This window comes from Thunnus albacares, chromosome 13 (assembly GCF_914725855.1).
Source record: "Thunnus albacares chromosome 13, fThuAlb1.1, whole genome shotgun sequence".
Classification (NCBI taxonomy): Eukaryota; Metazoa; Chordata; class Actinopteri; order Scombriformes; family Scombridae; genus Thunnus; species Thunnus albacares.
The window spans coordinates 19,069,487-19,089,809 of record NC_058118.1 but is presented as its reverse complement, the minus strand read 5'-3'; the positions used below and the strand labels follow the sequence as shown (position 1 = coordinate 19,089,809).

The following is a 20,323-nucleotide window of genomic DNA, read 5'->3' as shown; positions in this document are numbered from 1 at the left end:
TAGATGGGGGATACTGTACGAGGACTGTGCCTGGGAGAACCAAATGTAGTTTTAATTACTGTTTGTGCATTTGTACATGTGTGGGTGTGTGTTTGAGCACGGCATGATTATACGTCATCCCCATTATAAAATCTGAACTAAAAAAGGCTTAATATTCTGAAGAAAATGTCTTTGTGCTTGCATGGAGTTTCTTTTCAGTATCCTCTAAATAAGCAGGTTTATTTTGACAATGGAAAATGTGCAAATGAACATACAGTATAAGGAGAGTTGGAGGGAAGCATGCGCTGCCAGTAAGTTCGTAAATTCATTTTTTATTATGGAAAGAATGGATGAATGGAGAATCAGTGCACTCAAACCGAGACCAGGGTCACACAATTTTTTTGTTATACTATGAGTAATGCTTACATACACTGTATGTCCAAGCACATGCCCAGAGTTAGCTAGTATAAGCAAATATTTTTTGTGTTTTTCACTTGTATACACTTAAGAGATTTGTGGAAAGTGTCTAGATAAGAGAAACATTACTTTTCAATGTCTGTGTGAAAAGCAAATAAACTGGTGTCAACATATGCTGCCATTACCAGATGTGTAACACATGTGGTGCTAAAACAGTGTTACTATGTCAGTAGGCATGCGGATATCTTTTTGAATCTGAAAATTGTGAGTGTTGCAAGTCTATAAAAGCTATTACTTTCAAAAAAAATATCCTTGTGTGTGTAAAAAAGGGAAGAACATCTGGCATTATTTTTCAACATGTCTTAACCGCCACAGGCACAAGCTACAAGTTTGGGCATATGTTATAGTCTACATTAAACTGAAAGATAAGGAGAGGTAAAAAAAAAAAAAAGACAGGCATTCTCACAGATAAACTCTTTTTAATGAGTGCATGAGAACATAACTTACATTCATGGAGGCGTTGATCTCACTGACTGCTTCATCGTCTGTCGGGAACTGATATATCTGGACGCCGTTGCTCACCAGCTCACTCATAATCTTTATTTTGAACTTATGGAGCTCACTCTTGGAGATTGTGTCCGCTTTGGCAATGATGGGAATTATATTGACCTGAGGAAAGAATGACGAGAAAGAGAAGAGGGTTGTTATTTTAAAATGTGTAGAGCATTGTACCGTCATTGTTCTTATAGTTTGAGCCTCACCAGGCTCGCACAGCTGAAATGTTTGCATTCCTGTATAAAAAGCCGCTTTGAGTGAAAGTGTATAAATGGAATTTTTATGTAATGGTTTGTTTTAGACTGGTCTGACATACAACTTCACGCCTGATGATCATTGCTGACAGGACAAAACGTACCCGTCGAGTTCAATATGATAAGAGGAGATGCACAGAGAATCGACCAGATGTTTTCAGTGAATTACAGACCACAGCAATTAACTTCCCTTCGTCACCGGTTCATAAACAAACACATGTGAAAAAGCTAAATTTAACATACTGAAGACCTAATTAAAAACAAAAACCCAGCAAAGCACAACGCTAAATACGGCTGAGGAATAGAGATGGTAAGATTCACTGGTTCGCATTGGTGCACCGGCATAAACATTCACCATGCAACTGCCCTGATTAAAAAAAGTTTGCACAAGATACAATTCGGGATGAACTCGCAATGCATCATTTCTAACATCTTTGTAAATAAATATTAGTAGACGCCCTATGCCTTTATTATTTAGAAATGTGACCAATAATTTGATATTTAGATTGAGAAACAGTTTAGAGAAGAGGAATCAAACGTGCTAGCATGCTACAGCTAAGTGGCGCACCGCCAAAACGTTCCAGGTGGAACTTATGCTCTAGAATTATTGTTCCGCACGTTGGAGTAAGTGGATTATTTGACTATTTTGACAGTAATCGTTTGGGTCACGGCGCATATGCACTTAAAGTGGAGATGGAGAAAACTACACTACAAAGCACTTGTGAAAAGGCCTGTTTGTGAACGGTCCAAGTGTTTGTTTTTTTTGAGGGCAAAAAGAAACAGCATAAATGAGATGCTTACTGGGTTGCAGTACTAGAAACAAATATGTAAAATAAAAATCGCACTTTTTTTTTTTTAGATAATTTATGATTTGCTGTGTGCTTATGAAATAAAATCAAATAGCATCATTCTTTCATATCACGTTGAATCGCACCGTGTTGAATCAATAAGGGTGAATTGTATCGTGTCACATTGGTAGTCGCTTCATATGTCATATGTTGTATCACATTGACCTCAGTGACGGAGATGCACATCCCTTCTGAGGAAGCATACAGGACCATATGCTGTAAACACTGTGCAGCAATAAAAAGCTCAGTCAGAACCCCGACAGATACATAAAACAAACAGTGATTATGAAAACAAACCAGGCTCCATCTCCAATCAGCAGCAGATGCACAGAGATAAACACACTGTTTCTCTGCATTCCTCTGTATGGCTGCATTACCCACATCACTAACCGGGAGGACGATGAAGATTCCCCACAGATTTACCCATCAATTCCATAGTGTGCCTCTGAGCAAGAGCAACAACTTGTTAGGAGTCAAATTACAGGCTCATCATACTTTATTGGATCATTAATTTGCAGCAGGGCAGCCAGTATCATGTTAAACCCTTATTTAACAAACTGAGTTCACTAATTGCTACCCAGTGCTGACAAAGGCCTTGTACGGAACAGATGGGAGTTGATTGTCTTGACATGGTCAGTGAGGCGGGAGGGGACGGTAATATTTGTTCACTTCCCACAACCGGGTTTTCCCAGCTGGCCAAAGAGTATTCCCAAATAGTTGTTTGTTCTGGACAAGTAAGGGCACCAGATGGGTAGCTTAAACCACATCAGAACAACTCACATGCAAGATAATCAATGAATCATCAAAAATAAAACAGAAAATAAATAAGCTGATGTTCAAATAGCCTATTTCTGGCATTTTGGTTTAATCCTAAACATTAAACCCAATTCGTCTGGTCCAAAAACAAACCAAAAGATAAATATTTGAAAATACTAACACCTTAGTCACAACAAAACCACGCACATTTTGACTGACAAAACAAATCGTGTCACATTTTAAAGATTAGCAGTAGGAATGATCCATCATCTACATCCTAACATAAGATAACTAACTTGTAATAATTTCCTCCCATTCAAGAAAAAAAATCATTTAAAACAAAGGACACCTCCATCAGACTCTTATCTCTATTCCTGCCTCTATCCAGCACACTCTGCCGGGCCTTCAACCACCCTCTGTAGGTGGGGTGGGGGGGTTGATGCGTACACCATTTACAAGAAAAACACCATTGTCTAGCCTTGACAGCAAAATCTACACACTGAGGGGAAAAGCTGTTTCTGGTCTGCTTCCCTGGTTTTTCCTGTGACAGGACTATCTGGCAGACAGGGCAGCTCTATTCATTTATCTCTGGTTTCCAGATAAAAGTTAATATTCACACACAGAAATGCCCCCCCCCCCCCTTTCCTTTACATGAATATAACTCAGCACAAAAAGCAAAATGTGAATGTGACCCCTAATTCTGCTCTGATAAAGCTGGAACCCGCCTTAAAACGTCTCCCAGGGCAAAGACATTTGTTCATGGTAACAGAACATAAAGAGAATTATCACTTTTATAACTTATTTAAGTGCTGAAATGATTTGTCTATTAATTGGTCTTTGGAAATTAATTTTAATCAATTATGATATTCACTTATTTACCGCTAGTTCCAGCTTAAGAAATGTGAAGATTTGCAGATTTTCTCAGTTTTACATCAGTATAAACTGAATGCTCTTAATTTTTCAAGCGTCGGTTGAAGCTGCCACTTTTTACAGACTAAACAGTAAATCATTTAATTCAGAAATAACCTGTAAATTAAATCAACAATGAAAAAAAAGAGAGTAGCTGCTGTAAATATTGCCTGCAAGGCAGACATTCTACATAACAAGTGACCACTGCATAAACAAGTCCATTAAGCCCGTAAAACAAAAACAGTGTCACATCCACACTGTGGTCATTCAACACAGGCTTGCTTTCACATAAAAACAGTGGTTGTAGCTCACATGGCGGAAAGATTTCTGGGACAGACCTACTGATGTCAGAGCGGTGGTCACCATGGCCACCCACTCACTCTAAAACAGGGTGGTTGCATCTATTGTTGCGCTCACCATATTGTAAATCATTTTGGACAAAAGTGCCTGCCAACATTGTTGTTTTATTATACCTTTGACACTTCTTGGCACAGTGGAACTGAAAGAGGCGTGTGAGTGACTAAAATGTCCCTGACAGTCACAAGAAAGAGAGTTCGGTTCATATGAACAGAGGGGGAGATTTTTTCACTCATATTAGAGGCGAGTACGGCAGGTAACAAACACATTTAGCTCATGTTAACTGCTTTGCTGTGGTTCACATACTGATAAAGATAAAGATGCTGTATTTAGCTCAGGTAAGCTACCATGTCTTCTTCAAAGCAGCGGGTACAGAGAATTGGCTGTGTATGCTGTGGTGGTTTGAATGTTATCAGGAGACAGTTGGTAAACGCAGGGTGCCAGGTTTTGATCACTCTGTTGGCTGGTAAAGATAGCACAGCGGCTCAGTGGTCAGTGCTGTCGCCTCACAGCGAGAAAAAAGTCCAGGATTTGGATCTCGGCCCTTTCTGTGTGAAGTTCTCTCTGTTCTTTTGTTTGAAACAGCAGAAGGACTCCTGTCATTGATCATAACTTTGGCCACAGAAACAGTTGGTCCTTGGGCAAAGTCTGGGTGTTCTAGGGATGAGGATGAGTTCAAAATGACTGAAAAGGGAAACAAATGATTTAAAACTTTACCTTTGTATCTTAACACATTAAGACCAGATGCAACATTTGTGTGTTTATCCCTTTAAAACCGGGTGAAACGTTTGCGTGCTTCTCCCTTTATAGCCAGATGCAATATAAGCGTGTTTTTCGGTAAAACACACACACGGGAAATGCAAAATGCATTATGGGATGCATTTTTTTGTTTGTTTTTTTTCAGCACTCTTAGCCCGTCTTAACCACAGGTTTTAGGAAGTTGCTTTCAAACAATGCCTTAGGTCGTAATGGGTTAAGTGAAAATATGAAATCAATATTTATGTGTTTATTTAGTTTAGAGCAGCATTGAGACCTGCAATTAGTAGGACAAAATAATTCTTTCTGAGGCCCTCATAAAACTAACTGTCCCTTAAGAGCTACAATTGGCTGAGGAATCCAGTCATTGTTTTTAATAGTACCAGCAGACATTTGGCAGAGATGCACAGCCACGCATTGATAGTTGGCTGAGGTAAGCCAGCAGGTTCTGGTCACAAGATGACCATCTGCTTTGTTCTGGATTTATTATCACTGCATCGCCAGACACACACACACACACACACACAGGACTAAATCTGCCACGTAGTCATTTCTACAGCAATGTTATCAGTGATAATATCTATAGACTGAAATACCGGGGAGGCTGTAAACAAAACCTCAGGGGTCATACAGCTGTAAATCAATTTGACTGATGTAACAAAACTCGATCTGTGAACCTTATAGTGTTTTGGAGTTAGTCAAAAACCGCTGAATGGCTTTAGATGTGTTTTCACACTGGGCTGTTTTCAAAAATACTTTATCAAAATGTCAACAGGTTGAATTTGGTCCAGTGTGTTATCAAGCAGAAAGAAAACATCTACGGCACCAGTCAAAAGTTTGGACACACCATTTCCTTGAATGAGAAAGTATGTCCAAACCTCTGACTGGTACTGTATATCAATAGCTCTATAGAAATTCTGGGTTTATTATAAATGCTTATTCATTTCTTTGAATTATACAAAAGAGGATCTGTAGTTAGCATACATAGTAATAGCCACAATGCCTTCAGCAGGCTGAAGAAAGTCAACAACCAACACGAAATTTCAATAAAAACCTAAGCTATGATCACATCTCACCAAATAAAATACAAATAATAAAAGCTTAACAAATATAACAGGGCTCCAGGGCTCTGACTCTCCTTCCTCACTAACCCTCACCCTCACTCCCCCTCCCCTTCTTTCACGCTCCAAGTGCTGTTGTGATGAGATTTTTTCCACCAGTTGTCTAATTGAGGCCAAGCCAGTGATTGCGTCTCCAGTGAGCTGGGCTCATTGGATGTACGGCAAAACACTGATCCACCATCCAATAATCTGTGTTCTAATACTCGCATAAGAGCGACGAAAAGAGCCACAAATCAATGTGGTTCTGAATGTGACTATTGACTGATGTGTGTTGACCTGAAAACTGAAAATATGTCAAACCAGAGCTCAGAATGAGTAAGATGAACACGATGAGGATGCATTTTTAACATTTTTTTTTGTTTATTACATCACTGTAATAGAAGAAATATGTTGGCTTTTAAGTGTGACACTGCTGATATGTAGCAGATCTCCCCCAAAATCTCAGCTGCAGAAAGTCTAAATCCTTTTTCCACAGAAACAGCCAAATGAGTTCGCTCCCAAGAATGCCATGTGAACTTTTCCTGCAATCCTATATGTTGAAATGGAAGCTTTCATGTTCGTTTCTTATAGCTTATTCTTTCAGGACACAGAGAGTCCACACCCTGGGCGAAAAGATCAGGGATCTCCACATTTCAGTGAAATGCACACCAGTCACAGTGAAAGGGAGGCAGGATTTCAGCAACACTGATTAGTTACTCACAGACAGTTTGCCAAAGGGAAAGATCACAGCATAAATATTGATGTGCGAATGTGTGTCAGTTGTGTGTACCTTGCTGTCCAGTTTTTTCATAGTGACGAGGTCCAGAGACTTGAGTGAGTGTCCTGTCGGGGCGATGAAATAAAGGCAGATGTGGATCCTGGTGTCGTGGTAATTAAACAGCGAGCGTTTGATCTTCAGCTCTTCCTGTAGATAGTTCTCAAACTGGGTGTCAATGTAGTCAACGATGGGCTTGTAACTGTGAAGAGAGAGAGAGAGAAACTGTAAGGATTTATATCTGCGGGTAAGAGCATAAATGTTTGTCTTCTTATTCATGCGTTGGTAATGAATACAAAAGGAAATATGGACTTGTCACTGGGGAAATGAACCGAGACAGTTATGTTTTCAATAACTGTGCGATCTGACTTTATGCCAAGATCTCAGCTTTGAGCTGTACAAGCTTAGTGCTGCATGAAATTTGTGTTCAGCTTATGGGAGTTTGGTTGAAACAGAACACAGTGGCTGCACAACATCCTGTCCTCTCTCAGCTGTAGCGCTGTGCTAGCCTTTGTAGCCTCCAGTATCACCGGTAAATCAGTGAAAATTAGGAATTTGCAAGTTGAAAACATCTTTTTTTTTTTTAAGTATTTACTCATAAATGCTTTAGATGTGCAGCTACAGAAACAAGACTAGAGAGGTACGTCAAATTTAACACAATTCTGGATGTACAGGAATTCATCGAAAGCAAAGTCTGCATTTTGTGGCTTTTTTGTCCACAACACCCTGTATGACCTGCATTGCTAGTGAAGAACAACTCTGACCAGTACTCAAGGATAAAAACGGATTATTTTTTTAAGACACCACAACTGTCTATGCTGAAGCAGATTCACCTTGTAAAGAAAAACAGTATGCATCATTATAAATTAATTAGTAATATATCCTCACATGGCATTAACACATTGCTATTAACTGTGTTTCATGGCCGATATAGATTTTTCTTCCCATTACAATGCACTTTAACACACATTTACTGGCTATGAGTCAACAAAACACACAAGCTATTCTTAACAACTTTCAACCCCCAAACGGCCACCAGCCTGATTATGGTGGGTCATGAGAAACTTCTAAAGATGTTTTAGGTCACATTTACACCAGGCTTGTTTGGAGCATTAACTTACTTAGTTAAGACCATTAGAAACCAGCCACATACCTAACGGCATCACAGCTGCCTAACCTTTTTCGAGTGGAATGCTTGTGGTTTATTATACAAGTCTCACAATCGTAGCGTAGTTCGTAATTTCCACCGGCCTCGCCTCAAAATTACGCCACAAAAAAAAAAAAAATGTTTTGAACAGATATTGCTGTAGTTCCCAAACAAACATGTGCACTGCTTATGTTATGTTGCTGTATTTGGGAACTCCACAAACCTCCTGTGCCTCATTGGTTCCAGCTGGTGTCACCACTGTTTTCACATTTCCTCCGTTTCTCATTCACAGGCCCACAAGCAAAAATGTTTAAAAATGGTTGCGGATCGAGCGATATCAAAACATCTGCGACACCTCCTGAATCAACATTACATCACGCCGGTCGCAGGGACCCCCGGTGCTTCAAAGTGACTGGAGTGTGACCCGCAGGATTGGGCGTACAAGAAGTGCCTGCTACCATATTTGAAATCTATTACCTAAATTAACAGCTGAGATTACACAATGAACTTTGTGAAATCCTCAACACTGAGTCTTCCCACATTCTATTTCACAACTCAGAGTGAGACATAACTGCATCTTCCGCTAACACCGTGTTTACAGTCATCTGTCCTCTCCCTTCACATCTATCTTCAATCTTCTCTGTGGAATGCACCGACTCTGACCTTTTGGAGCTCTCTCAGTGTGCATTCGCAGTCTGCTGCAGGGTCTGTCCTTCAGCATGTTGGTTTATACGGCCTACAGAGAAAGCTCCTATCAAAGGGCGTGAGAGTGCTGCTTGCTTGCTGGCTGGGTCACAACATGAAAAACTCCATACCACAGCTGAATGTTCCAAAAATCCACCGTTTCCTCTTTATTACTGTCCCACCTCATCCTATTTCCATCCTACTGAGAAAAGAAGAATGTGCAGAAATCAAAGAAATCTGTTTCTCTCATTTGTATCCCTAGGCAACATGGACCTAATTTGGGCAAAACTATTGCGTTGTCTCTTTGCAAATAGAAAGTTGGGTTTGTAAAAGGATTCACAGGAAAAACTGTTGTTACACCAGTCTTGAGTCAAATGAAAAACAGACTAAGGCATGTGTTTTACGCATGATAAATAGAATTTGCCTCACGGGACAATGCAATGGGCTTCATGCAGGAACCACACCTACTAACGGATTTGTTCATAAGTGGCTCATACGATTGGTTTGAGAGAACTTGTCACATTCATCATTTTTTCTCGTACTTGGAGTTTTCCTTTAGGTACGAACAAAATGTGCGAGTGGTCCGGGCCTCCACAGAACAAAAAACGCTCGTTCGAAGAATGATATCGCTTTCATGTGAATGAAGTTGTAGTTTAAATGTGTAATATGAAATAAAATGCTTGCCAATTTAGTTTCACAACTTTTTTTTTTCCATTGGCTTGAATATTTTGGCATGAAAAAATTCTCACACTCAAACAATTGGTCTCATGGTTTTCTATGTTAGTGGTGGTCCAGATGAAGATCCTTCATCATAATACATGGATCGCTATCAAAAAGATGTTATTTGGGGGTCAATTCCACCTGGGGAACCCCCCCCCAGCCTCCTCATGACTCCCCTTTTTCCTGTCTGTCTCTATATTGTCCACTGTCCAATAAAGAAAATGAAAAAAAAGGTGTTATCTGGAATCTAAACAGCTCCTTCGTTATGTCTGTCATGGTGCAGCTCTGTGATGATACAGTGTTGACAGCTGTAGTGATAACTTCTATTTTCTTTGGGTCCTTTAATACCACTACTGACCCTGCTAAATTTATTCCATTTCTGTCTACTGATTTTCAGCAAGCTTTGCAAGGTGTGAAATTCTTTTTACTTTTGAGAGACATTTTTGTCAATGAAACTTGCCCACAAATGGAGCAGAACAGGTAGCCTTAGATAGCATTTTGGCTGTGTTAATTATGCTAATAGTCATGCTCACGGGCAGGTAGCATTCATCAAGTTGAAACAAGCAAGTTAAAACGAGCTGAATCCAGCTGTGAACCCTCGTACAAGCAAGCCGCATGTACGAGAGGGAGCGAGGTTTAGGATAATAACATGAAAACGGTCCTCACCTATCCTCTTTGTTGATCTGATCACCGAAGCCAACAGTGTCGACAATGGTCAGTTTGAGGTGGACGTTGCTTTCTTGCAGGTCGTATGTTCTCGGCCGCAGGTACACGCCGTTCTGGTAATGGCTCGCCTCTTCGTTCTCAAACATGGTGTTGAAGAGCGTGTTCATTAACGTTGACTTGCCGATACCAGTCTCCCCTGTGGAGTAGAAAGAGACGAGACAGAAAGGGAGAGAGTGTTAAATAGCTCAGTCACAGGGGAGTAATTCATCATGGCATTTTATTGCAGCGACACAAGTGGAGGCCTGTGCGTTTCTTTAAATGTCAGGAAAAACAACGCAAATTTGCTATTTTGCTGTAGTTAAACATGTTGTTTGGAAGGACACAAATCAAGTAGAGATTGGTTCAGTTGTTACAGCATGGCATTTCTGTGAGTTGCTGATTGTAAACAATATTTAACACATTCTTTCACATGCGCTGCACACACGCTGGTACTTACCTACGCAGAGAATGTTAAAACAAAATCCCTGTGTGACCGATTTACTGACCAGTTGGTCAGGGAGGCTGTCAAATCCAACATGGCCGCCCAAGCTCAGGTTACGCTTCTCTTCATTCTGAGGGACACAAACAAAACAAAACATAACATGTGAGAAAAACATAACGGGGAGACATCAGTCAGAGGTAGAAAGAGCTGGGTGGTAGAGAGGCTGAAGCCTTCACATTCCTATGCAAATGAACATAAAAAGACCCTCCGCACATTCTGCAGATATAAAACCCATCGCCTAACATTATGAGTAAGGTAATCAGGGCCTGCAGTGAGGATGAGTTTCAAGAATAATCCTTCACAAGCATGAGAAACTACACACAGAGAGAAAAGATGCACTTTAAAAAGACGCAACCGGAGGAAGGAACTCATTCAGAGATTTAATAGGGAGTATGGAAAATAAGTGTGTCTTCAGTTGGGAATGAAAATAAAAAAATGTTCTAAGCTTTAAACAAGCATGAAAAGCTATAAACTGTTTTAATCACAGCTTAATCACATAATCATTTCAAAGCTACTCCTTTCTATTACTTCAGCGCTGAAAGGTCACGACAGCCACGAGCACAAGCAACGTGAATAAATGCTATAAAACCATTTCTTTTAATTAAGCTGCTATATCCTCATGTTTCCCCAATACAAGCAGATTTAGTGCTACAAGCTGCTCTACACAAACCTGTAAACAAAACCAAAAATAATCTCCAATCATAACTGCAACAGTAAATCGTTGCAGAGACCATGCACAACTACTCTGTAATCAATCTGTATTTAGGAGAGAGTATCCTGGAACTAGAAGCTCGAAGATGAACAATATACAACCCGCTAAAGACGGACAGACAAAATGATCATGTTGTAAGCGTTTTAACCTTTGATCTCCCTTATCTAACCCATCTGACTGAAGGACCGACGGTCCGAGAGAGCGTGTTAGAGCTGTAAAGGGGGAACAGACAGCACCTTGAGATAAATGGGGCCACCCGAGCTCGTCTGGCTCAGCCACGAAGGGCTGCATACTTGAAGGCTGATGTCACTGAACACAGGCAGCCTGAGAGCAGAGCAGAGCTCAGCTGAACGCAACCAGACCGTACTGAACTGAGAGGTGGAGACAGGCTCTGCATACACAGTGGATAAGTTACAAACCTGACTGAACTGCACAATAAAAGGATGAGCATTGTGTGCGTATGTGTGCGTGTACGTATGAGGGGGGGGGGGGGGGGGGGGAGAGAAATAGGACTTAACGTCAGGCAGCACTGCTGGAGTAATCTGACATGAGCTGAGCTAGGCAATACTGAGCTGAGCTACAGCACGCTGTGAGTTTATTGCATTAACACCTGTGTTCAGTAAAAAGAAAAATCAATACAAGCTGTAAATGTGATTTAAAATGTTGTAAAATGTAATTTTGTTTGTAAAACATCTAAAAAAAAAAGCTGAAGAAATGTATTTCATGGCGAGTCAGGTGGCAACATAGCCAGTCAAAACTGCTGTGGTTTCCTTATGGAACAATGTGTTCATAGATCTGGAAGTGAGGTTGTGTGTATGACCAAAAAAAAGTGCTAAAATAAGGGATGAAGCTCCAGCTCTCTAACACACTTTTAGATGTTTATTTGGAAAGGTTGTACTTCCAGTTTTTTTTTTAATGACATCTCTTGTTCCTTTTGTGCTCAAATGCATTTACTGTAAGTGACTTTGGAAAAACATCTGCCAAATGAATGTGATGTAATGTTTGTGGTAGTCTGAAGCAGGTAGACAGGGATGAGGAAGAGGAAGAGAGGTCTGTTTTAACCACTTCAAATTTAGAGCTTGTTAAACAACATTAATGTTTCCCTCTGGTATTTAGCTTGCTGAATGAAACTTGTGGAGATATTCAGATAGATTGCTAGAGGGGGAGGGTGTGGCCTCTGGTATCAGGCCTGGAAGGAAACCGATGAAATGACTCCCTGGATTCCTCACTGGTGTTTAAAATAGGAAAAACTTGACAATTTACATTAGGCTTTATTTATCCAGAGAAGGATAAATACAGGCCTACATGCTCATTTTCCATCAACACCCCATTTCGTATCCATTTACATGTGGCAGCTGTCTAACTGTACACAGTTGATGCATGGGCTTCTTGCTCAAGGACGCCTTGACAACATTTTTCGTGCAAGTGGGGAATTCTTTGCACCTCAAGTCTGGGAATTTACACTTCAGGTCACAAGCTTACTTCTGGAAGCTCACTGTGTCCCTTCATTATATATATGTGGACCTTTAGAGAAGCGTGGCCGATGTCACGGGGCAGGCTTGTGTCTTAAAAGGGGTTCTTTGACATTGTAAACCTTGTTTCTGGAGAAATTGGTCTAGACATACCAAACCACAACGGTGAAAATACTCAACTACAGAAAAACAACAAAAGATCCTGACTCATAAATAATTCTTGGTTGACCTCCTGCACTGAATCAAACCACATAACACATGCGTGAGAGTGTGTGTGTGTGTGTGGGAACATAAGAGGCAGATGTGCCTGTGACTGAGGGCCACAAAAGGTTATGCAGACCTGACAAATAGTGTTATCTCTAAGGATCAGATAGAAGCTGCGACTAAACAGACTCGATCTGTGCGTGCGTATACTGGACTCAGTGTTGGAGGAAGAAGAAGAAGAAGTAAAATATTAATAGAGTAAAAGAACAAAGACGTTATCAGTGAAATATACTTAGAGTATCAAAGGCAAAGGTACTCATTCAGAAAAATTGCTTGTTGTTTGTTGGTGCAATATTATATAATATAGGCCTGTATATCATTTTGTTTTTAATTTAAACCAACTTGTTTGAAAGTGTTCTCGAAATTAGTGTCGCTCGAAACAAGACTGCACGAGGCAGGTCGCTGCATTAGTGTTACGAGAAATGAAACTTGATTTTAGAAAAAACTTTAAACAAGTCGATTTGTATTGAAAACATGTTGTAAAATCTGTCTGCATTAGCAGATTTGTTTTTTTCTTAAAGGAATTAAGACTTTAAGGATTTAACAGAGTCAGATGATTTGATAAGAAGCAGATTTTGTGCGCTGAACAATGCATCATGTTATAGAGGCCGATCATATGTTTTGTATGAAAAATTAAATAATTACAGATTCTACTTGTCAGAATGTTCAAACTGTAGCGCAGTAAAAAGTACAATATTTGCCTTTGAAACAGTGACTAGATTTGGGAGGATTCTTGCATTTAAGTCAATGTGTTCATGTAGAGATATATCATCATGTAAAAAAACCTTATATTTCCATTTTTGGTCATTTTCTTGTTTTCACTTTGGCTGAAGAATTACATAGTTTCACTATAAATTAAGCCTTTTCCATCTTCTGAAGTGCTGTTAAAAACAGCCTGGATTATTCTAACAATGCATCACCAAGCTAAAAATAAATCTGTCTTAAGTCCCAAAACATTTACTTTTACTGACAAGAGCATAACAACACCCATCATCAGCTAATCCAGGGTGTACAAGCAGCAGGCGAGAGCTATCAGGGAAACTTTGAGGCATCTGTGTGTCCGTCCACCCGAGCTGGTTCAGAGAAGAGAAGAGCAGCAGCACGAAGTATGACAGGAATGAAAAGCCTCTGGTTAACTGTCCCAGGGTGAGGAAACAACACGGTTCCCAGGCCACCGTATCGCCAGGCCAACAGGAAATGGCTGCACGAAAGGGGCCCCAGGTGGCTCGAAGTGAAATGAGGCGCAAACCATATAGGCTAGTTTGCAATGTTGTGGGTTTGTAGCTGACTGATGTGAACCGCCATTTTCCTGTCAAAGATGGGCTTTTTTTTTTCACAGTAGACATTTTAACATGTCACATATAGAGAAGTACAGGTGTAACATAATAAGTGGTGTTACATTTCTGATTAAATGATATGTCGTTTAGTCTATCAAATGTCAGAAAATAGTGAAAAAAGTCCTCTCACAGCCAATTCTCACACTTTTTGCTCAATAAGTTATCCAAACAGTTAATCAATGATACTAATCATTTAAAAACTAGAGCAGTCTTGTAACTGAAACTCAATAAAACAAATAAAACATCACAAAAATAAGTGAATAAGCTCCAGACAACTTTCTGAAAAGGTTACATAAATATGTGACGCAGATCAAACCTGAGGGGCAAAACCGAGATCTGTTATAAGCATCCATCACTCCACTGAAACACATTTTCAGCAAACAGCCCTCATATGACCTTAAATTCTCCTATCAGTCGTTCTCTCCTTCTCCAGACCCCCCCCCCCCCCCACTGTCTGTCTATCCCCTACTCTGCTTTCTTCTAGCCTTCTAACCTCCATCCCCACCTGAATTGTGTCTGACTTGGGTTTGCAGCTTTAATTCTGCCTCAGTGAGCCTTCAGCTGACCAGCAGCAGCAGCAACATGACAGACTGAAACACACACACACACACACACACACAGCTGCGGATGATGCTCGTGTGTGTGTGTGTGTGTGTGTGTGTGTGTGGTGGGTGAAATACACCGAGGGAAAAGCTTTGAAAAGGCTTCAAATATTTAAAATAACTTGAGGTGCAGAACAGGTTTGCTTTAAATGTTGTGTTTTCACATTAAAATTTAAAAAGAGGGCAGATCAGCTGCTAGGTAGTATTCCATATTTTCATAAAAGGGATTTTTTTCCCCCACTTTGAGCCAATCAAAGAGCATTTCTGACATGACAGTAACACTGACTTCTCTATTTGACTTCACTTGACAGTAGAATCAGGACTGAAACTGAGGACTCGAGCTAAGCTGACACTGTCACACTTCTAGGACATGAAAATGTACCTTGACAACAAATGAAAGTACTGGCTTATGTCAGGACTTATGGTACTGTACTGTACTCAGTTTGTTTTTAAATCATGACTCATCCCATTAGCCTGTTGTGGTTGATTAGAAAGTTGGGGAAACTAAGTCTAAATTGTACTGCAAGCGACAAACGCTTTATTTGGTGTCGAGAGCAGATGTGTGGGTTTGGGGTCTTCTGGAGACGCTGCGGGCCTGATTCTATTCAGCATCCGTGAGGGGAGAAGGCCACATGACAACCTCAATGACAAACCCACATGCAGACAAGATACTCTTTCGATGAGGTGGGTGGTTACTGGTGCTTCCTGTCCACGGGGACGGTCGTGTAGATTTATGCAAGTGTAGCTTCACGTCCTCTACAGTGTCATCATGTTTTTGACATCTGAAAGGGTTTTTTTTAAATTAATGTGCATTATGTATGAATGTTAAATCATCAATTAAAATATTTGAATGAGATGTTTTTGCAGTGTTGTCAGCTCTAACCACACCTACATATTTTGCCATTGTGTGCTGCTATAGTCATTCTCCTGCTGCCACTTGTACTAGAAAACTAGTTTACTATCTTATCTATATGCTCGTTCTCCCTCTTGTCTCACACTCATGCAGAACAACTACTCAGCCTCATTACTCATCTGACGCCCAACAGGAAAGACGAAAAAATGAGCGAGACAGGCGGGAGAGGAGACAGGAACTATTTCATAAGACAGATATACAGCACACTCATCTTTATAGGGCTTTTTTTTTAAAAAAAAAAATCCTCACTGTCACTGGACTGAGAGAAAAAACACACAAAAAATATATTTGTCTATGTCTGTCAGCTGTCAGCCACAAGCTAAAAGATTTGTGTTTTCTTTATGTATTACAGGTAAAACTTCTGGATCTGATGAGCTTTTCTTTCTCACATCTATGCATGTTAAATCTTTCACACATGCTAACACTAACTAAGATTAAAAAGTACTCTGGCTTCAAGATCTAGACCAGTTATGCGTGTCGTTAAATGCTGTTGGTAAAGACAACATCAAGGAGGCGAAATTGATTTAATGACACACTGCTCACTTAAAAATAATTTGGAGAGGACTTTAAGTAAGTAATAGAACAAATCTTATGTGGGTTAATATGAGGCATGAATGGAACGATGGATACTAATTGAAATGTGACATATGTAACTCTGGGAATTAACAGGAACTTAGTGTTTTGTGTCTTTTTTGGATGCAGCAAAACTGTTTTTCATCATGATTTATTATTGCATGTGGAGATAGGACTGAGTAGTCAGAGAGAATAAGAGATTTCTTGCATTGTGCAAAGATAGTTTTGAGTTGAAAGACGTTTTCCCTTATTCTAGCTTTCTCATTGACATTTACAGACGTCACAACCAACTGAATTTGCAGAGGATGCGTCGTTTTAAAGTAAAGACTGTCAGATAAATGACCGTTGCTTTCTTTTACTTTCTGTTTTGTCTTCCCTGGTAGCACTCGCTCAGCTAGGTCAGGGTGAATGAGCCAAGATCGACTGGATTTGAGCTTTCACATACAAGCCTCTTGCAAGTTGCATAGTTCGGAATCCAAATGTCCATGTGGCCAAGAAGAACGTGACTCTGTGCAGCCTTCTCATTGTCCACACTGATGGAAGAAGAACATCCATATCCCATGTGATGCAAATAAAACTAAAAAATTAGGACAGTTTGAACTGCAGAGCCAAACTTTCAACAACGTCCGTGACTGCTGATGGATTCACCGGGTGCCACTGGGATCAAACGTGACCTACAGGTTACGGGTCAGTCTCTAACCTCAGTGTGGACTACGTTTTATTTTAAACTTTCCTTCATTCACGATCAAGACAAACATGCATCGAAATCTTCATTCAGCTTTTTCCAACATCACGTGGAAAGCTATTTCAATCTTAATGCATCACAATTTTGGGTTCCAAACCCTGTCTTTGAGAAACAACGCAACAGCCTGGTCTATGGAAGGATATTGACTCATCACCGCAGCAGCTGCAGCTCTGCTGTCGTCATTCACCCACAACACTGAATTTGACATGCTGGACTCCAGGCAGTTCTGGGCTGTATGTTCTATATACAGCTAACATCACTGATGACACACAACGGTCTGCATACTCGACCAGCAATATGACCTGAGCAACATACAGCTGAAGGCGCTGGCTGAGGATTGAAGGAAGGCGTTTTAAAGGACCAGCGTGTAGGAATTAGTGGCATCTAGAGGTGAGGTTGCAGATTGCAACCAGCTGAAAACCGCCCCCTTTACCCTCCCATTCAAAGCGTGTAGGAGAACCTTCGGTGGCCACAAAATTTGTGAAAAAAGCAAAAGACCCTCTCTAGAGCTTTAGTTTGTCCATTCTGGGCTACTCTAGAAACATGGCGGCGCAACATATCGTGCTCTGTGGAAGAAGACTCGCTCCCTCTGTAGCTATAAAGGGCTCATTCTAAGGTTACGAAAGCACAACAATTCAGGTACACAAATTAAAACAGACTGATGAATATTATATTCCATTTCTGCCAATAGAGCCCCTAAATCTTACACACTGGTCCTTTAAGTCCTAGAATGTGTTTAAATTAAACAAATAGACTGAATTCACTAAATAAAACTGTAACTATAGCACATATGTAGATAATGTATTCACAAGTTAACATCACTGTCTGCACAAACAGACTAGCTGCTGTTTTAAAGAGCAAGCAACTTGTCCCCATAATTCCACATTCCACATCTTTTGCCTTTAAGCACCTCATGAAGCTAATTTCATGATGCATGCAGGCCTCAGGGGAGAGACAATGCTCTTCAGGATCAGTAAGCACTCTACATGGTAAATACGTTGTAGGCCATTTCATTACATAACCATTTAAATGAACAGCATTCTTTTGTATATGCTACACACACACTCTAAAGCAATCAATGGGTGAAAACAATAGAAGTTGTTGGTTAGTTGGCTACATTGATCGCCTCATGTGGCTCTGGCCTAGAAAGGTATCCCAAAGCTACGGTCTACATCGGATGGGATTGACTTGTGCCAACAATGCAACCAACCACACATCCCTATCAATAGCTGCACATAATTAACAGCGTCCCCATTCCACAAACTGCCAGGCAAGCACGTCAGTTTGTTCAATATGGTCTCACTTAGTTCTGAAAGTTAGACAGGAAGTCAGGCAAGCAGCACACTGGCCTGTTTCACTGCATTCTCAGTATTTTTCTCATTAATCAATTCCCCAATTTTGTATTCCAAAAGAGACATTTTAGAAAAAATCATCTGTCTGCAATATCTTCTGCACCCTACTCTTTCTTGGACACCTTCCTAATTTAAGAAACGCCAAGTGTGCAATATCCTCTGCACCCTCCTTTTGGTTCCTATCCCTTCTTCACAGACATGTGTTACACCAATAAGTGGTAGGAGTGGCACCGGAGTGTGCTCTTAATCTCTTTATCCTTGCAACTCAGTGCTGCTTACTGTCCAATTCACCACAGCAAGGATCTCTCCAAGCATCTGCGTAAAAGTTAATCACACTCTTTAAATCCCCTCCTGTGCATTTGCCTTGTCACTACCGTATCTTTTCTGCATTGACATACACTTCGTTGGGTGATCGTCTGTGAAGTCTTCACATTAAACTCCAACATACAGTGCCGATTATATTGCTGTATTGTTTTTTTCTGTAATGTATTGCATCACCTTGCCGTACCTGCAGGATCACACCTGACTTACAGCAGGGCTTGCCACTATGACAGTAACACAGGATGCATTCCTTTCATCTAATTCAACTAAAAGAAAATGCCCAACCTATTACTGTGATATGCAAATTTACAGAGACTAGAGAAATACAGGCTATCAGCAATGTAGCCAGAGCTTCCTTTTAGCATCTGGCTGTGAAACACAGCTGAAAATATCACATTATGAGACAAGAAAGTGGACTACAAGTTTAATTTTACATCCCTGAACAGGAAGTTAAAATGAAACCTCATGACAGCACGTTGTTTGGTCTTACTTATACTTAGTGGTGCCAGGTAATTCATCACAATATCGCAGTTTCACACAATAGAAGTGCACTTTTTTTTTTTATTACACCTTATAGGGATTTCAAGTGTGTCCCTGCTGCACAGCTGCGAGTTTATAACGACCGCATCCTACTTTGTAGTGCTTTAATCTGCTAGCTAGCTAACTGTGATATGATAAATTATTTTATCCTTCCTAAATGTCAACAGTTAACTACAATGTTAATAGTGCCATTCACTACACCCGTATGTTCAGCAGCGCAAACATGGGTGGAAACGCAATTGCTGAATAAAACGTTACAGGCCACGACATTAAAATAATCAGTCAACAATAGCAACGTCATCTTAATTTGTGTTAGTTGACTGAAAGACGCCCGGTTACCATCACAGAAATCACTTCCACCATCTCGGCTGAGCCCACATTACAGGCTTCAAAAGCGGGGGAGGCTTCATAGCTAACATACCCCCACCACCCACCACCACCATACACACACACACACAGCAGCGACATTAACACACACACACACACACACACACACACACGCACACTTTTACTAATCGCAACCACCAAGTATTCCCGTGGCTGCACTTGCAATGTTTTTACTTCCAAAAGAGAGACAGAGAGAGAAAGGGCTACGGACGTCGTGGCGTTTACTCACCGAAAATACGTCAACGTCCGTGGCAGCCATGGTGCGGAATGTATGGTGTTGGTGTGCTAAGCAGACTGAGAAGGGGCGAAAGGGAGCAGCCCTCGTCTCTCCGTGCTGGCCTGCTAAACTACTGAGCTGAGCTGACAGAGATAGGAAGAGAGGGACACAAGACGGAGAAGAGCTGGAAGCTGGGCAGGGAGGGAGGGAGGGAGGCCACTGACGAGCTCGGTGGCAAGAGGGTCCACTGCTACTTCGCTCCTGCTTCGCTCGGGAAGGTATAATCGTTTCTTTTCTTCGTTTCTACTTCGACTAGGATTAAACGAAAGTGTAAAAAAGCTCCTTGGATTTAGCTAAAAAAATAAAGTGTAGCTAATAGCTAAGTGAAAGAGATAGATAGAGTCAAACAAAGTTATCAGTTTGG

The 20,323-nt window shown here is 40.7% G+C and overlaps 1 protein-coding gene across 1 annotated transcript in view; it reads right to left on the bottom strand.

Moving 5' to 3' along the window:
* sept8a (septin 8a) overlaps positions 1-20,098 on the bottom strand; it is a 30,964-nt gene extending 10,866 nt beyond the window's left edge. Inside the window, exons 1-5 of the mRNA XM_044371031.1 lie at positions 19,912-20,098; positions 10,420-10,534; positions 9,924-10,119; positions 6,722-6,908; positions 904-1,065 (exon numbers count right to left, since the gene is read on the bottom strand). Of these exons, the coding sequence (XP_044226966.1) occupies positions 904-1,065; positions 6,722-6,908; positions 9,924-10,119; positions 10,420-10,534; positions 19,912-19,941 (690 nt within the window). The 5' untranslated portion in view covers positions 19,942-20,098. The remainder of the gene's footprint in view (positions 1-903; positions 1,066-6,721; positions 6,909-9,923; positions 10,120-10,419; positions 10,535-19,911) is intronic.
* Positions 20,099-20,323: the final 225 nt, after the last annotated feature.